The sequence below is a fragment of the Manacus candei genome, unplaced genomic scaffold (genome assembly GCF_025592945.1).
Source record: "Manacus candei isolate 608988 ecotype Guabito, Panama unplaced genomic scaffold, ASM2559294v1 h1tg000073l, whole genome shotgun sequence".
NCBI classification, from domain to species: Eukaryota; Metazoa; Chordata; class Aves; order Passeriformes; family Pipridae; genus Manacus; species Manacus candei.
This window is the reverse complement of record NW_026138121.1, coordinates 2,555,123-2,579,268: the sequence shown is the minus strand read 5'-3', so window position 1 is coordinate 2,579,268 and position 24,146 is coordinate 2,555,123. Positions and strand designations below refer to the sequence as shown.

The 24,146-nt window shown below is 51.4% G+C and overlaps 2 protein-coding genes across 2 annotated transcripts in view; both read right to left on the bottom strand.

Moving 5' to 3' along the window:
- CR1 (complement C3b/C4b receptor 1 (Knops blood group)) overlaps nt 1-24,146 on the bottom strand; it is a 49,237-nt gene that overhangs the window by 18,603 nt on the left and 6,488 nt on the right. Inside the window, exons 10-34 of the mRNA XM_051808515.1 lie at nt 23,402-23,584; nt 22,713-22,898; nt 22,227-22,406; nt 21,937-22,106; nt 21,643-21,793; nt 20,659-20,666; nt 20,364-20,586; nt 19,318-19,494; nt 18,705-18,884; nt 18,105-18,287; nt 17,390-17,578; nt 16,934-17,113; nt 16,207-16,406; nt 15,716-15,866; nt 13,249-13,437; nt 12,491-12,682; nt 11,893-11,992; nt 10,130-10,212; nt 9,427-9,621; nt 9,146-9,205; nt 8,905-9,033; nt 3,349-3,540; nt 2,393-2,584; nt 1,175-1,369; nt 558-617 (exon numbers count right to left, since the gene is read on the bottom strand). Coding sequence (XP_051664475.1) covers nt 558-617; nt 1,175-1,369; nt 2,393-2,584; nt 3,349-3,540; nt 8,905-9,033; nt 9,146-9,205; nt 9,427-9,621; nt 10,130-10,212; nt 11,893-11,992; nt 12,491-12,682; nt 13,249-13,437; nt 15,716-15,866; nt 16,207-16,406; nt 16,934-17,113; nt 17,390-17,578; nt 18,105-18,287; nt 18,705-18,884; nt 19,318-19,494; nt 20,364-20,586; nt 20,659-20,666; nt 21,643-21,793; nt 21,937-22,106; nt 22,227-22,406; nt 22,713-22,898; nt 23,402-23,584 — 3,948 coding nt within the window. The remainder of the gene's footprint in view (nt 1-557; nt 618-1,174; nt 1,370-2,392; nt 2,585-3,348; nt 3,541-8,904; nt 9,034-9,145; nt 9,206-9,426; nt 9,622-10,129; nt 10,213-11,892; nt 11,993-12,490; nt 12,683-13,248; nt 13,438-15,715; nt 15,867-16,206; nt 16,407-16,933; nt 17,114-17,389; nt 17,579-18,104; nt 18,288-18,704; nt 18,885-19,317; nt 19,495-20,363; nt 20,587-20,658; nt 20,667-21,642; nt 21,794-21,936; nt 22,107-22,226; nt 22,407-22,712; nt 22,899-23,401; nt 23,585-24,146) is intronic.
- Nucleotides 357-4,420, bottom strand: LOC127480461 (complement decay-accelerating factor-like). The gene is made up of 8 exons (XM_051808653.1): nt 4,233-4,420; nt 3,349-3,540; nt 2,393-2,584; nt 2,114-2,210; nt 1,863-1,948; nt 1,175-1,369; nt 558-617; nt 357-458 (listed from the first exon to the last, which is right to left on the bottom strand). The coding sequence occupies exons 1-8, from the start codon at nt 4,285-4,287 to the stop codon at nt 424-426; spliced, it is 912 nt and encodes a 303-aa protein (XP_051664613.1). The 5' UTR covers nt 4,288-4,420; the 3' UTR covers nt 357-423.

Below are 24,146 nucleotides of genomic sequence, written 5' to 3'. Positions count from 1 at the left end.
TGAGCCTGGTGTCCTGCTGAGCTTGGCCAGGGTGTGATCCTCATTTATTTAGGGTTTTTATAGCCAGCTTCCTGTTTCTTTTGTATTTTAAACATAACACTTTCAGTACTTGGTCTCTTTTCCATGCTTCACAAATCTCTCATGTTTCAAAGTCTGCCAAGGCCTTTTAAGGCAACTTTGTCAATTAAAGACTGACAGGATGTGCAGGGTTTGGTTGGTTTCTTTGGCATCTTTCATTTCACCCTCAATTTATTTAATGTTTTATACTAAGACAGCTGATCCATCACCCAACAGCAGAGAAACCCCTAAATCCTTTCCAGAGACACTCAGGACTGGGGAGAGTGAACACAGTCAACCACTGACTCCAGGTATTTAACAGCAAATGACAGCTTTGGGTTAGGATAATATATTTTCAATTTTAAGCTACTTACCAATGCAACAAGGGATGAAGATACTTGCTAGGGAAGAAAATTATGAAATGGATGTTAAAAAAACAAAGCCCCAAATGTGGTGCAGTTACAGCAATTAACAGGAGTTTTTAGTAACTGAGCTCTTACCCAGCCAGTAAGGATTCCCTTTGGAGGATTCAGTTTGGTTTGTCTCTGCTGCAGTGCTAACTGGGGAGAGACAAAGGAAAAGCACTCAAAGTGTTATTTTATATGCTCCTCCATTTATATATAATATATATAAGAGTTCAGTGAGACTAAACATGGCATGGGCAGGGGACTTGCGCATCTGAGGCTACAACAGCAAGAGCTGTGCAAGAGTCACACAGGGAGCTCTTGGTGTCACTCCAATCCTTGGGGACAGTCTGCTGTCCCACTTGGCTTTATTGCCCAGGTGTTGCTGGACATGAGACACAAATCCCTTCACTCCCCCAGCTTTGCAGTTACTGATGCACTTCACACGTTTTCATTCAAAATTCTGCCCGTTCCTCTTGAAGGAAAAAATGTAAAAGCGGGTCCAGCTGTGCTCACAGCGCCCCTGGGCAGAGCCTGGCACCTTGCAGAGCACATCCCTGCTGCACACAGACCCTGCTCCCCAGAGACAAACCCTATGGAATGTCTGTCCAGGATGGGGCCCTTCCCTTTGTGAGAGAAGGGAATTAGGAGGAATTATCTGCACAGCAAGAACAAAGCACTGGAGAAGGGGGTGATCACCCAGCAGTGCTCACCCCTGCACTCGGGAGCAGCCCCATCCCAGGCTCCAAGGACCCCGTTCTCTGTTGTACAACGGAGGGATTTGTTCCCCACGAGCTCCAGCCCGGGGTCACACGTGTAGGTGGTGACTGAGTCATACAGGAACTTTTCTGTGCTGTTGCCATCGTGCTGCCCGTGGGGGATGGCTGGAGGAGGAGGACAAGAAATAGCTGTGGGAGGAAGAGAAAAGAGTTCAGGAGGTGGCCCCTGGGATGCTCTTCTCCCTGATGGGAGAACTCTCCAGGCTGAGAGAGGTGGGGTTGTTCAGCCTGGAGAAGAGAAGGCTCTGGGAAGACCTTAGAGCCCCTTCCAGTGCCTAAAGGGGCTTCAAGATGCTGGAGAGGGACTTCGGACAAAGGCATGCAGTGACTGGAAAAAGGGAAATGGCCTCAGGGTGAAGGAGGGAAGGTTTAGATTAGATACACAGAAGAAACTCTTCCCTGTGAGGGGGGGAGGCCCTGGCACAGGTTGCCCAGAGAAGCTGTGGCTGCCCCATCCCTGGAAGTGTCCAAGGCCAGGTTAGACAGGGCTTGGAGCAACCTGGGCTGATGGAAGGTGTCCCTGCCCATGGCAGAACTTGACTTAGTAAAATCAACAAACAATTCAGTATTCTTGAGTTGGAATATCTGGTATTTCCAGTCAAGCACTGGACAATTCACTTACCCTGACAAGCTGGAAGTTGGCTCCAGACAACTTCATTTCCCTGTAGGGTACAAAAGATGAAAGCTGGCCCTCCCTCTAGGATGTACCTGCAGGGAGAAAAGGCACATCCCAAAGTTTGTTGTCACCAACCAAGAATGTGTCACCACAGAGTTGCCAGGGACTCCACATGGGCAGAGCCCCATGTCCCAGTTCACCCACCAGTGTCTCTGGCCAGGCAACTGGGATGCAGTGGGAAGCTGCTTCACACTCACCCACGGTCACAGGCCACAGTGGCTTTTGCACCAAGCAGATGATCATCTGTAATAACTTTGCCATGTTCTGGACTTGCTGGAATACCACAAGATTTCCCTGGAAAAGAGTGAGATTATCCTTAGGACACCATGAGGTTGGGGGTGACAGTGTGGCAATGGCAAACCAGGAGACTGGTGGTATTTCACGTTAAATGTCATTTAAAAAAAGCAATTCTGAAATACAGACGTGGCACTGGGAACACAGCGTTGGAGAAAATAAAATTACATGGAGATACTCACTCCTACACAGCTCAGGGACTTCTGACCACTTTAGGTTGTCCAGACAGGTGCTGGTGGGGAGCTGGTCCGTGGTGTTCTCAAAGCCTGGGCGACAGATGTACTTCACCGTGGTATTAACAGGATAAAAATTCTGTGTTTGATCTTCCTGTGATATTTTAGCAAATGGCACATATGGAGGGCTGGGACAGCTACCTGGCAACAGAGACAACCGGAATGTCAGTTACGAAGCAAAAATAACAATATTTTGCATTCTCAAGTGTGTATAAACATAAAGCCGGGTGATAACAAACAAGCCTCACTAAAGAACATGGATAACACAAATAGTTTTAAGAAGGTGATGGGTAATTCATGTAATTAAACCAGAAAGGAATCTACAAACAGATGGAGAGAGACTATTTATATGGAGTGATAGGGCAAGGGGAACAAGGCTTCACACTGAGAGAGGGCAGGGTTAGATTGGATACTAGGAGAAAGTTCTTTATATAGGGGTGGGCAGGCCCTGGCACACGTTGTCCAGAAAAGCTGTGGCTGCTCCCGCCCTGGAAGTGTCCAAGGCCAGGTTGGACAGGGCTTGGAGCAACCTGGGCTAGTGGAAGGTGTCCCTTCCACCAGGTGGACTGAGATGAGCTTTAAGGTCCCTTCCAACCCAGACCATTGTAGGATTCTATCAGAAGACATTCCCAGATGATTACTTAATGCAAAAAGTTTTAGATGTTAAAATTTGCTCTCTTTGAATCATTCCCAAGCTATTGATCTATTTTTATTAGCACACAAATGCCAGCACGTGGCTCCAACCCCAAAGCGGGGGTGAGGAAAAAAAAGGGGCAGTAAGAGATCCTTGCCTGAGCCACTTCATCCTGATGGCCACTCCTGATGAGGAAACCCCTGAAACAGCGATTGTCAAAGCACTGAATGTTTTCACAAGCATCTCCAAGCAGAGAAAGGGAAATACTTACGGCCACAGAACTCTGGGAGGTGGGACCACTGGGAGTTGGTGAGGCACTGGACGGTGTCGGAGAGGAAGGGGCGTTTGGTGTAACCTGTGACACAGGTGTACCTCACTGTGGAGCCCTCACTGAAGCTCTGCTTGTCTTTCATGTCCTCTGTGGGCTCTGCATGGCTGATATTGGGCAAGGGCCCACAGTCACCTGTGGCAAAACACACCGGGATTTAGTGGGGCTTCTGCTGCCTCTCTGTCTGTTCCCCGGGCAGGGCACACTCGGAGTGGGGGGGGGAGTGTGGCACACACACAGTGGGGCAGCCCACGGAGCAGAGCACGCCTGGAACATGTGAAGCACATGATACACACACATGGAGCACATGCAAAGAGAGCACAGGCACCCACATAGAACATATGTGCACATGAAGCACATACATACACAGGGAGCACAAACATGCACGTGGAGCACATACATGCACAGGGAGCATAGACATGCATGTGGAGCACACACATGGACATGGAGCACAAACATGTACATGGAGCACAGACATGCACATAGAGCACATACATGCATGTGAAGCACATACATGCACAGGGAGCACACACATGGACATGGAGCACAAACATGCACAAGGAGCACATACGTGCACATGGAGCACATACATGCACAGGGAGCACGGACATGTACATGGAGCACATACATGCACAGGGAGCACAGACATGCACATAGAGCACATACATGCACAAGGAGCACACATATGGACATGGATATGGAGCACACATGCCCATGGAGGGGGTGCACACATGCACACACATGGAGTACACACACACACAGTGCACATACAGACAGAGCACATCCACTGACACAGAGCACACGCACAGAGCACACTGAGCACACACCTTCCCGCAAGGAAAGCACCTGGAACACATGGAGAGGGAGCACACACACACACATCCAGGGCACACACAGCCCCAGGAGCACGTACGCACGGATAACATACACTCACAGGGATAACACACCCACAGGGGACACACCCACCCACGGGGAGCACACGGAGCACACAAGACACATGTACACGGAGCACACGCACACACACAGAGGGCACAGACCCGCGTGGAACACACGCGCTCAAACACATCACACGCACCCACGGAGCACACACACAGGGTGTCAGGGCTCACCGCACCCCCAGTCCCTCCCCGCGGGCTCACCCCACGCCGAGGGCAGCACCAGCAGCACCAGCAGCAGCAGCAGCGCGGGCAGGAGCGAGCGGCAGCGGCCGGAGCCCATCGCGGGTCTCCCCGGCACTGCCCGGGCGGCCCCCGCGGGGCGGGGAGCGATGGGCAGCGGGGCCACTCCCGCAGCACCCCCGCACCCCGCCCGGCCACCTCAGCTCCGGGAAATCCTCTGACGAAACCCGAGCCTGCGGTGGGCAGTGGGTGTGGAAGACGCGGTTCCCCCCTCCGTGCCGGCTCCGCGGGGCACGCCTGGCATCCCGAGGAATGCAGCGGGGCTCTGCGGGCACCCGCTGCCTCAGCCTCTCCCTCGCATCGTTTCTCTGCACCTTCCAGCAAAGACAACCCTCCCTCCAGAGCTGTCAACTCCCAAAGGAAAAGACCCAAACCAAAAGGGGCAGTCTGGGGGATCTTGCTGGTTCTGGGCACACCCCAGAGTGTGTTTGGGGAGTGAAGAGTGCATTCGTCCCCCAGCACTGGCTCTACTGCATGTGGGGACAAGAGCTGACTCTTCCTTGGTGCCACCTGCCCTCTCCAGCAGCACCTGGCTCAGCCCAGCACAGCTCAGGGGCACCAGACACTGCCAGACCCCCAAACCACCTTCAAACATCACCTGCCTGTCCCAAAGAACAAACCTCCATGGAAAGAGGCTTTTCTGTAAGAACAGAGAGACAAGGGCTCTCCTCCAGCTCGAGAGGGGCCCAGAAGAGAGCAGAGAGGTTTAAATCAGCCCTATCGTGAAGTTGCTAATTGGGCTGTTTCTATTAACCCCTGTGCACAGGTAGTGGGGATACCAGTGTTCCCACTGTAACTCTCCCAGTTAGACTGAAAACCCTTTGAAGGAGATGCTGTGCTGCCCAAAGAGGCTCAGGTGTGTCCTCAGGCCTCGTCAGGCACAGGAGCATTTTGCCTTGGCTCCATATGGGGAAAGTGGAGCCGTTCTGGGATCCCCACCCATGGGGCTCGAGGGAAAAGCCAGAGGAAAGGTTGTGGCTGTGTTTGCTGCCTCATCCCATTCTGCTGAGCAGTGCTCCCACACCAAGCAAAGGGCAGCCAGCAGCAAACCTGCACCTTCCTGTTTGCCTTTGCTGTGCAGGAAACACTGATGTTTCCACTGAGAAGCTCAAACTTACCTGTTTTACTTTAGTTTTTTCTCTCCACTTTATTTTCCTTTCCAATACAATTTAAGCTCCAAGCAGATGTAACAAAATCATTTGCAATGAGACCCAGGGAGGAGTCAGGCAGCCTGGGTAAGGTCCTCCTTTGAAATACGTGCTTGGGAGGGGGATGAAGAATTATATGGACATACCTTGGCCACATATTTTTACAGGTCACTGGTGGCTGCACAAAGCAAAAGGAAGCTGTTAGCCAGAAAAAAAACCCCCAACACTCTGAATTCTGGGCAGTGACTTCAGCATGGAACATGGAGATGTTGAAAAGTATTTGGCAAAGACTCCAGGTAGTGTTGAGTCTCCTCAGGGAGTGGTTCGGATCCACTTACACCGGGAGAACCGAGCGCTGCAGCTCCAGCTCAGTGAAATCCCCCTTGCTGACAGGCTGAACCCTTGAACCAGGCTGTTTTCCTACCTGAGGCCTTGCAGGAGGCATCTGTACCTGCCCCACCGTCAGGCTCAGACCAGCCTGCCCCTCTGCACCCACGTTTGCTGCCCCGTTTTGCCCCAGTAACCGGCCGAGCACCGGCACCTCCCGCGCGGCAGCTGAGCCTGGTGATAGCAGGTCTGTGCCTGCCCTGCTGCAGCCACCGAGGGCCACCAGGCTTTATCTGGCTCCCACATCCCCTCCCTGCAGAAATCGGGCCAAGCAGATGGTGGTGGCAGAAGAAGAGCACGTCCAGAGGGCAGCCTGACCCGTGTTTGGTGCGGGGCTGCGGCAGCGGGAGGTGTCCGGCAAAACCGGCCAGCAAAAACAGAGGTTGAGCTGCTGGAGTTGCTCCAGGCTTTCCATGGAAACTCACCCTCGGCTCCCTCCTGCTTGCTCCCACTGGCAGCAGCCTGAGATATCGCCCTCAGCTCCCAAAACCTTCTGGAACTGATCCCTGGGCTGAGCCACAGCAGAGGGGCTGCAGGGCTCTGTCCCAGGATGGCTAAATAGGATTAAGGCAGGTATCACTCCAGCTTCCTTTTCCAGAGCACTTAGCAGAAACACTCACATTCCCAAGCTTTACTGCATGGATTTGCTTGCTTTCTTTACTAATTTTTTAAAAACCACGTCTAACTTAGAAAATAAATGTTCAGAGTGCTGATAAAGGACTGACTGAACAGCAAATCTGAACATTGTGAGGATATTTCTAAAAGCTGATTCCTTCCTGAAAAGAGACTGAAACATGACAAGGAAACAGCAGGCAGTTGAACTCACAGACCATCCTTTATAAACAATTACCATTTATTACTAAATGTAGATAAAATCCCAGAAAGGCTTTAGTGTTTTGAACAGGACAGAGATGGGGTGAGCAGCCAACAATGTGAATGTGACATTTCCAGTCTCTCTGTTGCAGTGTGACAACACTGGGCAGGATATTTAGCAGTTGTGTTTCTGTGTCTGTGAGTAGTCAGGGTGCTCACAGCATTACTGAGCTGCCTTCCCCCCTTTGGAAAGCAGAAGTAGCTCCTTTATGTTATGAGATTAAGAGATGCCCAGCCCACTTGTGGCTTTATCTTCCTGTAGTAGAAATATAAACTGCACAGAACCTAGGTGTGATACAAAAAAAAGCAGCTTTTGCTGAAGAAAGGGCTTAAACTACCGAAGGTATAAAGGTCAACATTCAATGTAATGTCTAAAACTCTATGACTTCCTAAAAGAAATGAGCTCATAATTCTGCAAGTTTTGCTTTCAGTACAGCCCTGCTCAGGGCAGCTGCCATGGGTGTATCCACATCCAGGCTGTGCTACAGCCAGAAATTCCTGGGAAGCTGAGGGAGCAGCTCAGCTCCTCAGAGAGGTTGGGTCTGTGTTTAGGGCGGTTGCTAGTGAGCGAAAAAACCTGTGGAAACACTCAATCAGGGGGGTTGTGACGTAGCTGAGCTCTGCAGAAGTCCTGCAGAACATCTGGGGGGTGTTTCTGGGAAACTGCAGCCTGAAAAAAAAGGCTGGTCGGATCAGCAGGGAATCACAACGGGATTCAGGGGGTTAGAAGCAAATTGCTGAAAGAAAAATTCAGGTGGGAGAGGAAAATATGGGGATCGACCAATGCTTGCAGAAGTGATTTTCAGTCAATTTCTGGGAACGTTTAAAAACACATCACCGGTAAAAAATTACATTTTACATGTGGGACAGACCTGATCCAGCTCAGTCTTTGTCTTAAAGCAAAGTGTAAGAGCCCTAACAAGTGCAACCACTTGGAGCAGATCAGGCAAAGGGTTTTCCTGCTTTATCCTTCCAGTGCTGGTTTGTCCACCACAGGAGGGGTAACAGATTTTCTGGTTTTGACCCAAGAGACACGAATCAGGAGTGGGCAAACCCAGCTTGACCCTGACACCAGAGAAACACTCTTCACCCAACCTCTGGCCAGGTAGGGAGACCCTCCAGTGGGTGTTTTGGCTTCATTACTTACAATAACACACTTACAGCTCCCCCTTTGTCCCACAGAGCCAAAGTTCACCCTTTTCATGGGTAAAATAATCCTTTGCAGCGGATGGGGAATGTGGTGTAGCAGCACTTCTGCCATGTCCAGCTTCTGGCCGCCCACGACCTCTCTGTGTGGAACAAGGTTGGCATCAGCCCTTGGGAGCAAGGGCAGGAGCCCTGGCACTCCTAAGGTGGTGCAAAGTCATCTCTTGCTTTTCAAAATGGCCAAAAAAAAAAAAAGAATTAAAAAAATATCTGGGATAAGATGAGGGCAAGGAAACAATGATAAATTAAAATATATTTCACACTAAGCAAAGCTTTTTTAAAAATAGGAGGTCAGCACAGTCAAACTTGAGCTGTGAACCAGATGCCCAGCCAGCAAAAAGATATAAATTATACAGGGGAAACTTATAGAACAAAAGAATATGACCAAAAAAAAAAAAAATCACTCACTTGCACAAAATGATGCAACTTTAGAGAGTTTTAAGTTCTGAAAGCAGCTGGATTTGGGGAGAATGCCAGAGACCCCCATGTACTTCGGAGGACACACGGATCCTTTGCTGGTCCCAGGAGAAGAGTGTTTTTGGGATTTGTACAAAGGTAGAACAAACCTGAATGCTGAGGTAGCACAGCTCCTGGACACTGAAGGGAGACATGGGGAAAAATGGAAACTCCAGGTTTTGGGGCTGGGAGTAACCAGGGAGTCCCACTGAGGAATTTCCCCGATCTCCAGATGAGCTTCCAGGACTGACCTGGTGTCTTGGAGACAGAAACAGAATGGGGGGAGGAGATGGTATTTTGGAGTGACTTCTTATAGAGGCTGAGCTTCCTCTCCCATGCTAAAGCCTTCTTAGGGGGTTGGATGCCATTTCCCTGGGGACCTGAAAGAGTAAAATCCACAGTGTGAAGTTCCTTGAATGGCCTTTTGCCAGAAATGTGATAAAGGAGCAAATTAAACGGGACTGGGTTCAGTGTTGAATCATTTCAACTCACTCTGGGGAGGGACACTCCTTTCCACGTCTTTTGCTCCAAGTTTGACAGCTGAGCTTTTCTCTAGGGGACAAAGAGTGAGCATTGCAGGGAGCACTAGGTCTTGCTGGCACAGTTCTGTTCTTACTCCAGCACTGCATTTTTTCCTCTTTAAAATTGCCTTATTACTGACGTTTGACACGCCCTGCACCACACAATCACAAGATTTTGAGCTGATTCAAGCTAAATACCGAACACATAATGAATGCTAAATAGTAATAAAGAGAAAATTGGGATGAAACCACCTTTGCACTTGGGCACAGCTCCACTCCAGACTCCGGTGGTTTTGTCCGTGCTCGTACAGCGGATGCTCACATTCCCAAGGAGCTGGAATCCAGGGGCACAGCTGTATGTCACCGTTGAGTTATAAGCAAAATTTTCCACACCTTCACCATCATGCTTCCCATTGCTGATTGGAGGAGGTGAAGAGCAGCTAATTACTGCAGGAAAGAGGACGACATGAGTGTTTGCTAAAAGCTTCGGTAATAATGAAAATACAAAATGTTCCCTGAGTCCACCTAAGATTCTCGAAGGCAATAAACATTCTGGACAACTGAAGGTGGGTAACCAGCACTGCTGTAACTAGATGGGCAACTAGCACTGCTGCCTGTCCCAATTTTCTCTCTTTTTTTAGTGTTTCTCTTGTCACATCTTTCTCCCTCTCAATACAAGGGTCACAAAAAAATGAGCAGGATGTGCCCTAGCTCAGGATTCCTGGAAATCTCACCCCACCACCTTCACTGCAGCTTTTAAGTCATGAGAAAATATGTTGGTCTTGTGGGAGCAAAACTGCTGAAATAGTGCCAGCTGCAGTTTTGGGGACGGGTGGGCCACAGAATATCAACAAAAACACTGCACAAAGAAATCTTTGGACTAGACATTGGGATGCAGGATCTAGTGGAGAAGTCAAAAGTAAGATCTAATCTTACAGTTAAGGATGAATCTTACATTCACAGGTTGGAAGTTGACTCCACTCAACGTCGTTTCCTTTAAGCTGGCACCAGATGAAATTATTTCCAACTAATTTGTACCTAAGTGAAGATACACACAGGAAAAAATGGTGTAAGTATCCAGAAACTGAGAATACTCCCCCCCTTCCCCATATGTGCATGATCAGGAATGTAGAAAAGGCAGTTTTAAAGCAAGCAGAGGTGCAGACCCACACTGGTTAACAGGAGAACTCCTCGCCTTGCTCTGCCAGAATGTGTGTTCATCTATTTTTAGGTGGTTTTCTGACTCACTGAGTGCATCTTCCACAGCAGGGCTGGGAAAAGCCGGGGCTGGCGGCTGGCAGAGCACGCAGGGAATGCCAGACAGCACCGAGGTTAAATGTGGGTTCCCACACGGATGCCTCGGGCTCGGGTTTGCTGAATCAGGGACTCTCTCTCCCTGCCTGCTTCCCGCCGGAGAACAGCGCTGGGATCCAGGCTGCCGGCAGCCAGAGCCTTTCCCACGCCGCTGTCTCCCAGTGGGATGGGGTGAGGAGGGAGCAGCTCCCTGCTGAGCACTCTCAGCAGCTCCAAAGGCTGGGGCTCAGCCCAGCTGCTGCTCACTGGGGTCACTTCACTGGCCCTGCTGAAGCCCTCGGTGCTGGAGGGGCAGGGCAGGGTGCCCGGTGTCCCCCAGGGCCACCTCCTGCCCGGCACCTCGTTGGGGTGTCAGGTGTTGGGGCTGTTTTGCTGAAGTTTTGCAAAAAATCAACCAGCAGTGGGTGGCTGGTGCACCTTCTCAGCTGATCTCTGTCCAGAGTTGTGGACTGCCCATCCCTGGAAGTGTCCAAGGCCAGGCTGGACAGGGCTTGGAGCAACCTGGGCTAGTGGAAGGTGTCCCTGCCCATGGCATGATGATCTTTAAGGTCCCTTCCAACCCAAACCAGCCTGTGATTCTGTGATTCAAATGCATCCACTGTGCACAGCAGGGACCAGTGAGGGGCAACAGGGATTAATCTACATTTAATTAAGGTGGCTTTTGCATTGGCTTGCTAGAAGCTCATACATCTTGTGCTGACAGCTGACACCTTCCCCCATCTCTGAATTACATCCTCCTGTTCAGAAAACCTCATCATGTGGACTTGCTGGGTGGTATCTGATCTTGCTTAGATGAACAGTATTATCCCTCCACCCTGGTGTGGATTTCCACAGATGAGCTGAGCCCCAGAAGGGTGGGACATGCTGTCATTTTCTCCCAGTCCCGAGGGAGAGGAAAAAAACCCTCTGCTATATTTGAAGATGGGCATGACAAGCCAGATGATGCCAGCTAGTTCCTGTTGGGAGGGAGGAATACTGGCTGGAGTGGCAAGAGCTGGATTTTTCAGGTCAGTCCAGTGTTCATGGGCCCTGATTGAAAGCAGGCAGCAGCCATGAGTCAGCTCCCTGAGTGATGGAAATTGTGCTTCACTGCAGCCTCCCAGCTGAGCATAACTGGATTTTAAAAGTTCCACCACAACCCCCTTTTTTTTTCAATACATCACAAATAACTTAAGCTGAAATGTTTTAAGTAGCTTGTTTTGGAGTCTGTATTTATAAACTGACATTACAAATGGCTCTGTCAGGATGGACACCCTGCCCTGGGGCAGTTAAACTTCCTCTGGCTGGGCACTTGAAGGAAAAGGCAGCCACAAATCAGACCCTGGTCCCTTCCCTCCAGCTGTGTCTCATTCCAGAGCTGTATCCCAGCATCAGCACTGGTGTGGGCAGTGCCCCATCACTCACCCATCCTCACAGAACACGTCCACTCTGGCACCAAACTGCAGGTCTGTGAGGGGCACCATCCTCCCCCCAGGCAGCGCTGCCAGGGCACCACAGGACCTTCCTGGGGGGACAGACCAGGGTACAGGGGGATGAGGAAACAAAAAAGGCTGGATCAGAGACAGGAAAAATATTGCTGTCACCTCCTCAGTCCTAATATTCCCTGGATTTCACCAAGAAACACACCTTGTTTTCATTTTGAAGTTCACTAGAACAGTGAGTTAGGCTTTGTCCTGTGCACGTGCCCAATGCAAACATCTTTGGGATCATAAATTCATTAAGGTTGGAAAAGACCTCTAAGATCATCAAGTCCAACCAAACATTTCCTAACGTGAAAATCAAACCATATTTGTTTATGCCAGCAGGAAAAAAAAAGGAACATTACTGATACTTCTGCTGCTTCTGCTGTTCAGTTTTAAATAGAAATGTCAAGGAATATCCACCTCATGTTGTATTAATGGAGCTGTTGGGATGAGGATGACCTGGTTGCATTTTGGGATGCAGGTTGGGAGCGGACACTCAACCTGCTCTGAACTACAAGGCTGCTTTTTGGGATACTCACTCCTGCACAGCTCAGCAGCTTCTGACCACGTCAGGTTCTCCAGGCAGGTGCTGGTGGGGGAGCTTTGCGAGGTGTTCTCGTAGCCAGGACGGCAAACATAGGTCACGTTGGTGCCCACAGGGAAGAAGTTCATCACCTCATCCTCCTTGGACAGGGCAGCAAACCTCAGCCTGGTCGGGGTAGTGCAGCTCCCTGGCAGCCAAGGAGAGCTGACCTGAAAGAGCTGCCCACCAGAAGCATGCAAAATAAACCTTGGGATCACAGGGGTGCCCTCACTGGCCAAATAAACCTTGGGATCACAGGGGTGCCCTCACTGGCCAAATAAACCTTGGGATCACAGGGGTGCCCTCGCTGGCCAAATAAACCTTGGGATCACAGGGGTGCCCTCGCTGCAGCACTGCTGGAAAGCTCCTTGAGCTCACTGCAGGTTAATCCTGTTTCCTTGCCAGGCCTGCTGAGCTGTTGAATGCACCAAAGCGTGGGTGGAGAGGCATTAAGTGCTCAGGGGACAGTGTTAGTGGGACATCAGGAGCCTCAGGAATGTGCTGTGGGGCAGCACACGAGCACCCAGCCCCCCTCCAACTGATCCCTCTCCCAGAGGCACAGCCCCTGCAGCCACCAGCACCCCCAGGAGCAGCAGGGAAGGGAAGAAGGTTTGTCCCTTGCCAGGGACAGCACAAGAGCAGCCCCTGGAAGGGGCAGGAATTTCAAGCCAAGAGAGAGAGAGGAGCTGTGTTTCAGAGGGAGGAGATATTTACGGCCACAGGGCTCGGGCAGCTTGGACCAGAGGTTGCCAGGCAGGCACTCCACCATGTCTGGCATTCCAGGGATTTTGAGGGCGCCCTCGATGCACGTGTAGGTCACTCTGGATCCCACGGGGAAGCTGCTGGAGTGCTCGTCGCTGGATGGTCTGGAGTAGGTCATGGCAGGTGGGGGACCACAGTCACCTGTGGCAGGAGAAGACCTCCTGGGGTGAGAATCCCATTCCCTGGCCCCTTCCCCGGCCCCAGTGAGCATCCCAGGGGGGTGGTTGGGATGACCCAGGGTCCCCCCTGTGGGCAAAGGCACCAGGCAGGGCTGTGAGAGCGTCAAACACTGGGTCCTCAGCTTGGGGGTGGTGGCATCACCCACCCCAGCCCCTGAGCAGCAAGATGGGATCCAGGCAGGTTTCTCTGGTCCTCCCCATGCACCCCATGGCCCCATACTCACCACGAGCCACAGGCAAGCTGAGGAGCCCCAGCCAGGCCAGGAGCAGCCCCTGTGCCCTGGTGGGTGTCCCACAGCTCGGGGTGCCTGGGTGCCTGCCCAGCCCTGCTCCTCCAGACTTCATTGCAGCAATTCCTGAGCTCCTCCGTCGAGCACCGTTGGCTCCAGGGGCTGTTTCCAAAGCTGGGAGGAGGAGATGCACTGCAGCAGACTCCACCAAGCCTCAGGAGCAGTGGAAACCTTTCCAGAACACCCACAGAGGGAAACTGTCTGTCAGGGACACGGGGAGCAGCCAGGGTGGGGGACAGCTGTCATCCAGCAGGCTTGAGCCTCCTGGTCTTCCTGCTCCACCATGAGGGATGGGGGAATAACTCAACCCCTTTATTTGTCCTGAGACTGGCAGTGAGCACTGACTAGCACAGTTTTACCAAACCACATGCTCTTAGAGCAGAAGAGACACCTCCCAGCCCAAAGCTGTGTCCAGGGTAGGAAAATACCTACTCATTCATTTGCTGGCAGGTAATGCAATACAAATCTCCCATGAGCAGAGTTAGTGAAGCAAATAAAAAACATTTTCCTTTTTGTTTGCTATTTTTTTCTCCGTTGCCTGACTCATTTGCAATGAGGAACGGGTGTGAGCAACTGCATCTGTGTCCTGATTAACCCTCTGACAGATCCCATCTGACATCAGCCAGGACTGCCCAAACAGATACACGCAGGATGTGCCACCCAGTTTTTATTCACATTTATGGGTGTCAAGCCCTGCACAGGAAGACACCACAGTCCCACGTGAGCTCAGGGGGGAGGTGTCACACAGGGAGGGTGCAGCCCTGCTCATCTCCTGGTCAGGGAGAGCTGGGAGCAGGTCTGGGAGCTCCTCTCACTGCAGATCTCCTCACCTGGGTGTGGTGATGCATCCCCAAAGCATCTCTGTGTGCAAAGATGGGAGGCACCATCTCTCCCTTTGTGTGTTTTGCTTTCATTTTAGTAAATTCTAAAGGTGTACATCTGGCAGTGATGCACTGCTGCAAATCACCTGTGCAGGAGGTAAATGCTCCTCCTTCTCCCACCGAGCCTGGGCTGATCCAGCTGCCAGGACTCAGGGCTGTGCTGAGCCCACTGTAGCTCCCCAAGCACCCCAGGACTGACCCAGGACCATTGGACCACGCTGGAAATCTGCCCAATTTACGGCCAACACGACAGATTACAAGACACCTCTCCCCTCCATGGATACACCCCCACCTTTGTTGCAATCCCACAGGGAAGGGGTAACCACTGAAACACTGACAGACACAAACTGATCACCATTTATTGAGGAACAGGAACAACCTCTGCTGCCTAATTCTCTGCACTTGAACTTATCACATCTATTCTTAGCATTCACGTGCCAGAAATAGGGATGTGAAAGATGACACCAGCACAAGGCCAGAAACCTGTTGCCTGTTTTAAGTCCAGGGATAAGATAACATGTCCTTACAAACTGCCCTCAACTGGCTGAAGAGAAATCAGCTGGATTAACAGGAAATCATGCAGTTGAACACTTGCTTCACCACTATTTCTAGCACCCCTAATGCAGAGGGTGCAGCGTGTACACAAACCACAGCCAGAAGATTCCAGCAGAAGCACCTTCAGGGACAACCTCTGGACACTCATCTCAGCTTCTGCAGACTTCACTCCCCCTTATCTCAGCTTATCACAGTTAACACAGCGACTTAAAGAAGCTCAATTTAATTTCTTGCTATGCTGCCTAATATAAAACATGAAACAAGGTATTAATTAAAGAGCAAATCAAGCTTGTCAGATTTAAAGGAAAGAGTGAAAACCACTCCCTGCTCTGGCATCTAGCACGATAAAAGCAACCGCCCGTGCGTTGGTGATAATTTTTCTGGCTCTGGGTGTGCAAAAACAAACCATAAAATCATCCAGAGCCTTTTTGTAGATACTGTGACTGCACAAAGTCTGTGTTCACCGAAGGAAACGTGGTTGTTACAGTGCATTACAGGACTCCAGTTTTGCTCTACTCTTCTAGTTCCACCTCTAGTTTTTTAATCTCCAGAAACAGTTTTTGGATTTCCAGCAGAGCTTTCACTTCTGCTACAGGCAGCCCGCACTCAAAGGCTGATTTAATGTAGTGAACCTCTTCACATACATCAGCATCATCTTCTTTCTTCTGTTAAAAAGTAAAACAAAACCCAGAAAACAAGCTTATAAGGTTGCTCTGCAGCAGATGGAGAGCCACCCACCCCTCAGCTCCGAGGCTGACCTGTCCCAGCACAGCCCCAACACTTCATCCCTCATCCATAGCAGGAAGACAAACCTTTTGAGAAGTTTAAGCAGTTATTTTTCTTATTAGATGTCAGGGAGCATCCACCCAGGCACTCAGCCAGACCATGGGGCTCTGAGCAACCTGGGCTAGTGGAAGGTGTCCCTGTCCATGACAGGGCATTGGAATAGGATGATCTTTAAGGGCCCTTCCAACCCAAACCACTCTGTGGTTCTATGGTACTTACACACTTGGGCAGTGGTGTCCAGTTGCCATCAGGCAAGCACGTGGCTGTCCAGGAGTCTTCTAAAGACATGTTCCCATCATCTGAAAACTGGTACCCAGGGGCACATCCCAAAGTAACAGTCTCGTTGATCTGGTACCACGTTTTATCATCCAAAGGGCTTTGCAGCCTTCCATAGGCCACCCGTGGTTGTGGACACAGAACTGGAAGGAAAACCCACAGCAGAAGGCAGCTCAGTGTTATGGGGGCAGGAAAAAACCTATGAAGCTTGTGAAGGCTGAGCCAGTGCAGAGGAACTTAAATTTATGGAGCTGTGAAACCAAACGTTGAAGCAAAAATACTTCCCCAGGTCCTTTAAGAGGGGAGGGTGAAGGTCAGAGAAGTCCCTCAGAGATGTCAGGAATTTGTCACTAATTTGCTTTTTTGTGGCAATGTCTCTGTTCAGGCACCCCCGGGCAGAGTCTGCAGATGGATATTTGGCAGTAGGAACGTGCACTCTGAAGGGGAAGTCAGTGGAGTCCCAGCCTGTCTTAGAGCCTCCTTTCTACATGGCTGTCAAGAAAAACTCAACCACTGCCTGGTAGACACCAGCTTTGGGAAGTTTGTTTCTTCTGCAAGGAGGGGAAGGTTCTCAGAGAGCCCTGAGGATGGACACAGCTGTGAAGTGCTGCACCCTGAGCTCCCTGCTCTGCGACAGGAGCCACGGGCTCAGCTCCCGGCTGGAACTCACCTGGCTGGCAGGTGGGCACAGGAGGGTGCCAGCTGCCATCAGCCTGGCACTGACTCTCTGGAGCACCACTCAGTCCAAAGCCTTCATCACAGGAGAACCGCAGCACCACCCCATAGGGAAAGGTGAACCTCTGGGGGGTCATCCTTCCCCTCTCGACCACGGGCTTGGGGCACCGAACCACTGTGGGGAGAGAGCAGAGCTGGGAGTGGGGTCTGGCTGCTGCCCTTGCCCAGGGACAGCAGGGGACAGGTCAGGCAGGGCAGAGCTGCTCCTCCTGCCTGCCCCGTGTCAGAGAACCAGAGCGTCTCATTTCCAGGTGGATCATCCCCACCCTGGAGCTGTCGAGCCTGTGAAGGAAGGAGGATCTCCAGGCTCACTTTTAACCCCATTGTGCTGAGTGTAGCACCCAGGTCCTGCCTTCAGCCTGGTCCCATACAGGAGAAACCACTCACTCACCCCTGCACTCCGGGGCAGGTCCACTCCACGTCAGGTTCTCCCCATCATCAGAGGTGCAGTAGATGGATTCGTCCCCGATGAGGGACAGACCCTCCATACACGTGTACTTGACTTCAAAGCCATATGGGAACTGCTTAGTCCCCAAGGCAGAGTGCTGCCCATTGGTGATTTTGGGAGGGGGATCACAGACTATGAGAGAATAAAGGAAGAAATGAAGAATTTCTTCATTCCATCAGGGAGACAGAAGGTAGCAAAATAACAGAAGTGAGTTCTTCATGTTCATTCTAAATGTTGCCCCTCCTTAAAGTCCTCCTGGCTTCATGCCAGCTTTGCCTCTGGCTCTACCAGTGCTCCCAGACTGCCCCAGGTAACCCATCAGCATGGCCCCAGTACACAGCACATATCCCCATTCCCCCCCTTCAGCCAACCTTCCCTTATCCCCTCCTCTTTTCCACGAGAAGTGATCCTGCTCATGAAGGGGGCCAGGGAATGGTGAGTGTCAAGAACACCTTGAACAGCGCTCTGAGAGATGGCTGCAGGTCACACCAATCAGTGCACTTCATTAATTAGAGCTTTGACAGAGCATGAAAACTTTACAGTCCTTTAACACTGTGCCTTGGGCCCCTACTCCTAACACCTTTCTCTGAGAAGCCGTGCTCAGGTCACGAGGTTTTCTCCCTGCTGCTCCTCCCCTTGGGATGCAATTCCCACTTACCCCTGTCACAGTATGGGATGGGGGGTCTCCACGTCCCCTCAGACGAGCACTGGGTCCTCTGGCTGCCCTTCAGCACGTAGCCATGGTCACAGTGGAATTCTGCCTGGTGCCCAAAGGTGTACTCGCTTTTCCTGGCGCTGATCTCTCTCCCGTGGGGGATAACCGGGGTGGGACACTGCACCTCTGAGGAACACCAGCATCAGAAAGCAGACATTTACACGGGGGGGGTGGTCCCTCAGTGGTGGTTTGCTGACCCAGATGCCTCTAATCAGACCTGGCATGCTCAGGGATGGTAATTATGCAATAACAACCCCTTCTCTTGGAAGGCAGAGCGACCTGAGCCCCGTGATTAGCTTTAAATTGTGGTTGAGGGGATGGCGTGTCACTAACTGCACCATTGTTTGAACAGCCAAATAACCAGCAGGAGCTGCAGCTATTCCTTTCCAGCCACGCCACCCTTTGAACAGCAAAATTATAACAAGTGAGAGCCAAAGCTGCTCAGTGAAGTCCCACTGGCACAGCAGCACCAGTGGGTGTTTTGAAAACGATGTTATTAAACCGATGCTTTGTTGGCAAAGCAAAAGGAAACGTTGTACTTACTCTGGCAAAGCTTTGGGACTGCAGACCACGTGAAATTGTTAAGACAAGTAGTTGTTGGAGACGCTCCAGGGATCAAAGTGAACCCGTGTCTGCAGGAGTAGATCAGGGTGGTCCCGACTAGAAACTCGTGTCGATGGTTTAGGTCGGCGTGGTCGACAGCAGGAGGGCTGGAACACTGACCTGGTGACAGAGCAGGGGACAACAGGGACCCTCAGAGCTGGGAGGTCTCCCCCAGGGCCCCAGTGGCATGAAGCTGAGCCCTGCCTTGGTGGAAACCCCAGGAAGAAGCGAGGGACAGCAGCGGCCCTGCTGCAGGGGGGCATGGGGTGAACTGAGGGGGGAAAATAACGGGGACAATTCACCAAAGGACGTGAACTTAATGAGGATCTCTATTCTCACAGACTGTTGTGGGCAAGACACTGAACCCTTGGTGTGCCCTGCAGTAAGGGACAGCCCTGCAGAGCAGAGAGGGTCCTGCCACCCAGCACCACCAAGTGTGGCTCATGGCACTGCCCACCCTCCAACCCCCTCCTGCGAGCACTGCTCGTGCTTTTAGCGAAACACAAGCAGGTAATTACACCTGGTAAAGGCGAGGAGAGAGGGGGGTGTGTACCTGGGGTGCAGGCTGGCACCCGTGGGTACCACCTGCCACTGGCCAGGCACCGCACCGTGGTGGCACCCAGGGCCGTGTAGCCGGGGTCGCACTCGAGCGTGGCTGTGCTGCCAGAGGTGAAGTTCTCTGCAGGTTTCAGCTGACCATTTGAAATATGAGGGATGGGACACTGGACCTCTGTGGATCACAAAAAAAAAATAATAAAATAAAGGGCTTTTCAGCACAGCACTAACAGGGATCGGCTGTCACTGCAGCTCCCTGTGGCGAGACAGGGCAAAGCAGTTTAATGAACGCAGCAGTTGAGGCAGAGGGTTTAGGGGTTAATCAGCATCTTGAGCAGCCACCTATAGGACTCAAAATGTGTGGGGTTTCCTTTCCACACAATCAAACACCATTTCTGCCGTTTCCTTGGAGCAGGGAGGTTCTGGGCTGGGTTGTGCACACTCGAGAAGTTTCTCAAAGGACCTCTTTAAAAGAACCATCAACTTCCAGGCAGAAGCTGCAAATTATTCCCCTTCCTAGAGACATTTATTACTCTGCAGACCTGCACTTCTGTTTTGAGGTCAGCCTGTGGGATGCCTGACAATGCACCAGCTGCCTTTAGCACAGCTATGGGCTGCCTGAGGGTGAGGCATCAGCCTTGGTATCATAGAATCAATCACAGGATTACAGACTGGTCTGGCTTGGAAGGGACCTTAAAGCCCATCTCATCCCACCCCCCTGCCACGGGCAGGGACACCTTCCACTAGCCCAGGTTGCTCCAAGCCCCATCCAAGCTGGCTTTGGACACTTCCAGCCACAGCTTCTCTGGGCAACCTGTGCCAGGGCCTCCCCACCCTCACAGGGAACAATTTCTTCCACATATCCCATCTACACCTTCCCTCCTTCACCTTAAGGCCATTTCCCCCCGTCCTATCACTCTGTGCCTTGTGAAAAGTCCCTCTCCGGCTTTCCTGGAGCCCTTTAGGTGCTGAAAGGTCCTCCCAAAGCCCTCTAAGCAAAGCTGAGCCACAGAAGCAAAGAAAAGAAGGGTGGAAAACACTCACCGAGGCTCCCAGTCGGCTGCAGCAGAAGCACCAGCAGTGCCAGGAGCTGCCCAGGGGGGCAGAGGAGCCCTGGCATGGTGTGAGGAGCTGCCAGACCAGCGCCGTGGGAAGGAGAAATCCTGTCCCTGCTGACAGCCCCACGGGGAAGGGGAAGCAACTGTGGGAAGCTGGGGTCAAGCCAGGCAAGCCACGCTGACACCACCCCCTCCCCAGCCCTTCTGACCTACCCACAGCCAGGGCTGCCCTCCCTGAGCTCTCCAGAAAGGTTGTGCCATGGGAGGGAAAGCTGCTCTGCCCTCTTCCCTGGGGGGAAAAGAGGGAATAAAGGTATTTTACAGCTGGAACCACCCTGCAGCATCCTGGCCTCACCCCTGAAGCACATTTACCCAGGGGCAGGCTGCTCTGCAAACACCCCCCACACCCAGAGAACAGCACCCTCCATGCCTATCAAGCCATATTTATTATATGCACTTTATATACTATATATAGCTATTATATATATTCAATATATATTAAATACTTTGCTTTACTATAGATAGAACAGAATTATTAAAAGCCAGACAGAGCTGTCATTGCAATTGCAGTTTTATTATAACCTCGTGGTGAAGAAGTCCTGGGTCCCATCACAAGACACACGATCTACACAGCACTTCCCCTCTACTGGATGTTGCAGAAAAAAAAAAAACAGCCTTTTTTTTTTTCCTTTACACTTTCTTTTGCTCTTGGTGCACACCCAGAGATGTGGCACTGCCGTGCCCTCGGATCCATCCGTCCTGCTCGGGAAGAAAACCTGGAATTTTAGTTTTGCTATAAGGCAGGCTTTGAAGTTCTCTTGGTCACAAGCAAACTAACAATGCAGTGAAGTGGTGAGTGAATACATAGTGGATAAACTGGGCAGCACTGGGCTATACTGGGCTGAAGAGGTGCAGCAGCTGTGAGGTGAGTGAGGGTTGGTGACTCCCATGCCTGTTTGTACCACACAACAATTTACTTTCCACTCAGTTGCTTTCTAACTGTGCATTGCCAAGTGCAGCAAACAGATATAAAGCTTTCAAAGGTATGAAGTGATGTACAAACTTAACCCCCTGAGCTCTTACAGAATGAGTCAGAAGTCACTTTGACTCCTCACGTGACCAAATCTGTTCTGTGGCCGATTGCTAAATTCTGTTTTGGCTACTTAAGTATTAGCACAAACTACAAAGTCATAAAAAATCCTCAGTCAGCATCACTACTGAACACGCAGAGGACAGTTGCTACAATACCAGTGACACCAGTCAGCTGTATGCTCTGATTTCTAGCTCCCTTTCAAGTTTCTGGATCTCCAGGTAGAGTTTCTGGACTTCCAGCAGGGTTTTCAGTTCTGACAGAGGAATTCCACACTCGAAAGCTGCTTTATTTTGAAGAATCTTCTCACAGGTCTCACGTTTTTTCTTTAAAAGAACCAAAACAAAGACAGTGTGAGATTCCACCGTGGGGTGACAAAGCAACCACCTTCATGAAGTTGGACCAAGGCTATTCCAGACTATAAATGGGACAAAATACAGGAAAACCTGGGCAGGTTGGTGGTACTTACACACGTGAGAGGTGGTACCCAGGTGCCATTAGCTGAGCAGGTGGTTTTTGAAGGCAGCCCTGACCGTCCATTACGTTTGCAGGAGAAGGACAGAGTTTCATTCACCTCATACCACAATTTGTTCCGCTGCAACACTAACTCCTGGTCCCACGGGGGTCTGTAACACCGAACTGAAAGGGAAATGCAAGTCAAAGAATAATGTCATGGGAGGAGAGGGAGGAGAAAACGCTCTGCAGGTCCCACCCATCGCTGGTGATACAACAGAGCAGCACCCCCGGGCTGGAACTCACCTGGCTGGCAGGTGGGCACAGGAGGGTGCCAGCTGCCATCAGCCTGGCACTGAGTCTCTGCAGCACCACTCAGTCCAAAGCCTTCATCACAGGAGAACTGCAGCACCACCCCATAGGGAAAGGTGAACCTCTGGGGGGTCATCCTTCCCCTCTCGACCACGGGCTTGGGGCACCGAACCACTGTGGGGAGAGAGCGGAGCTGGGAGTGGGGTCTGGCTGCTGCCCTTGCCCAGGGACAGGCAGGGCAGAGCTGCTCCTCCTGATGCTCTCTGCAGCAGCTCTGTACTCAAATGCCACAACTGACCCTCAGCTGCCTGCTGAAGGAGACCCTGAGGTGTCAGTGAACAGCTGCTGGTGTCGAGGTGTTGGCACAGGAGCTGCACTGGTTAATGCACTCGGGGTTTGGAGCTCCTGGAGCTGGGCAAGTTATGGAGCTGGGGCTTAGCCAGGTCCTGGAGATCCATAGAGGAGGAACCACTCACTCACCCCTGCACTCTGGGGCAGGTCCACTCCACGTCAGGTTCTCCCCATCATCAGAGGTGCAGTAGATGGTTTCATCCCCGATGAGGGACAGACCCTTTGGGCAGGTGTAGGTCACGCTGGCCCCGTAGTAGAACTTCTTACCCATGCCATCGTGCTGCCCACTGGAGATTTTTGGAGGGGGGCCACAGGCTGTGGAATAAAGGGAATTGATAAGAAAAGAAATGTGCAATTATCATATTCAGGTGAGACTCAAAAGTCGCTTCTGAGAAATCAGTACAGAGTTCGCTTCATGTTTGCTGTCAGGCAAATTCACAAGAAGTTGCTGCCTGGCTTCTTACACCAGCTCAAGGCTCTCACTTCTCCCTCAGCTCCTACCTGGGTCACATCTATATTAGGAAATATTGGGATTTTTCCAGTGGCGGACTCACCACCCCTGGAAGTGTTCAAAAAACATGTGGATGTGGCACTGGGGGTCATGGTGGGATTCAGTTGAAGGCTGGACTTGATGTTCTTGAAGGTCTTTTTCAACCTTAATTATTCAGTGATTCCATCTCCCGGGAGAGAACACCTGGCTCAGCCCATGAGCTGGTGATCAGCACCCTGTTCCCCAGGAGCTGAGGGGAGATCACCTACTGATGCCTGTTTCTAACACCAGAGCACGGGAATTCTTCTCATCTGTGTGTCCCACGTACCTTTGTCACAAAAGGGCAAGGTAGGAGCCCAGGTTGCATCAGCCTGACACTCGGTCGAGTCCGGGCCCCAGAGGGAAAAGCCCTCATCACAAGTCAGCTGCACTTGGGTCCCCACTGTGTAGTCACTTTTGCTTTTATGAACCTCTACTCCATGAAGAATGTCTGGCTTTGGGCACCGAGGTTCTAGAAACAGCGGGAAATAAAGGACATCATGTATTTCCAGGAAGGACTTCTATGGAGAAGAGTTACCATGAAATATGAACCCTGGACAAAAGATGACTCTCATCCAAATACAGGTCTCAGTGCTTCCTCTGTAACCCTGAAGGCCAGGACAAGGAATCATCCATGCTCTAGTGCATGGGAGGTGGAGCAAACCTTTCCTCCTGGCAAGGTTTCCCTGAGCTTTTGGGCTCGTGGGTGCTGCTGTGGTGCCCCACTGCTGGGTTAGGAGTTGGAGCAGGGTGAGGTATTTAGGCTGTTGAGTTTTCTTCTGAGAGGGGAAACGCATTGAGAACATCTGCTGCTCCCAAGCCTCGTGTCAGCAAACCATCCCAAAACACAAACCACATCCCCTTCCAGCCGGGTGAATGTCTGCCAGGCTTCCCAGAGACCTCCCAACCCTCTAGAAGCTTCCAACCCGCAGCCCTTCACCCCCCAACTCCCCAGACACAAGCTCAGCTCTGCCAAAACCTTGTACTTTTTCCAAGGCAATTCCCAGGCAATTTAATGACCTGGACCTTTTGCT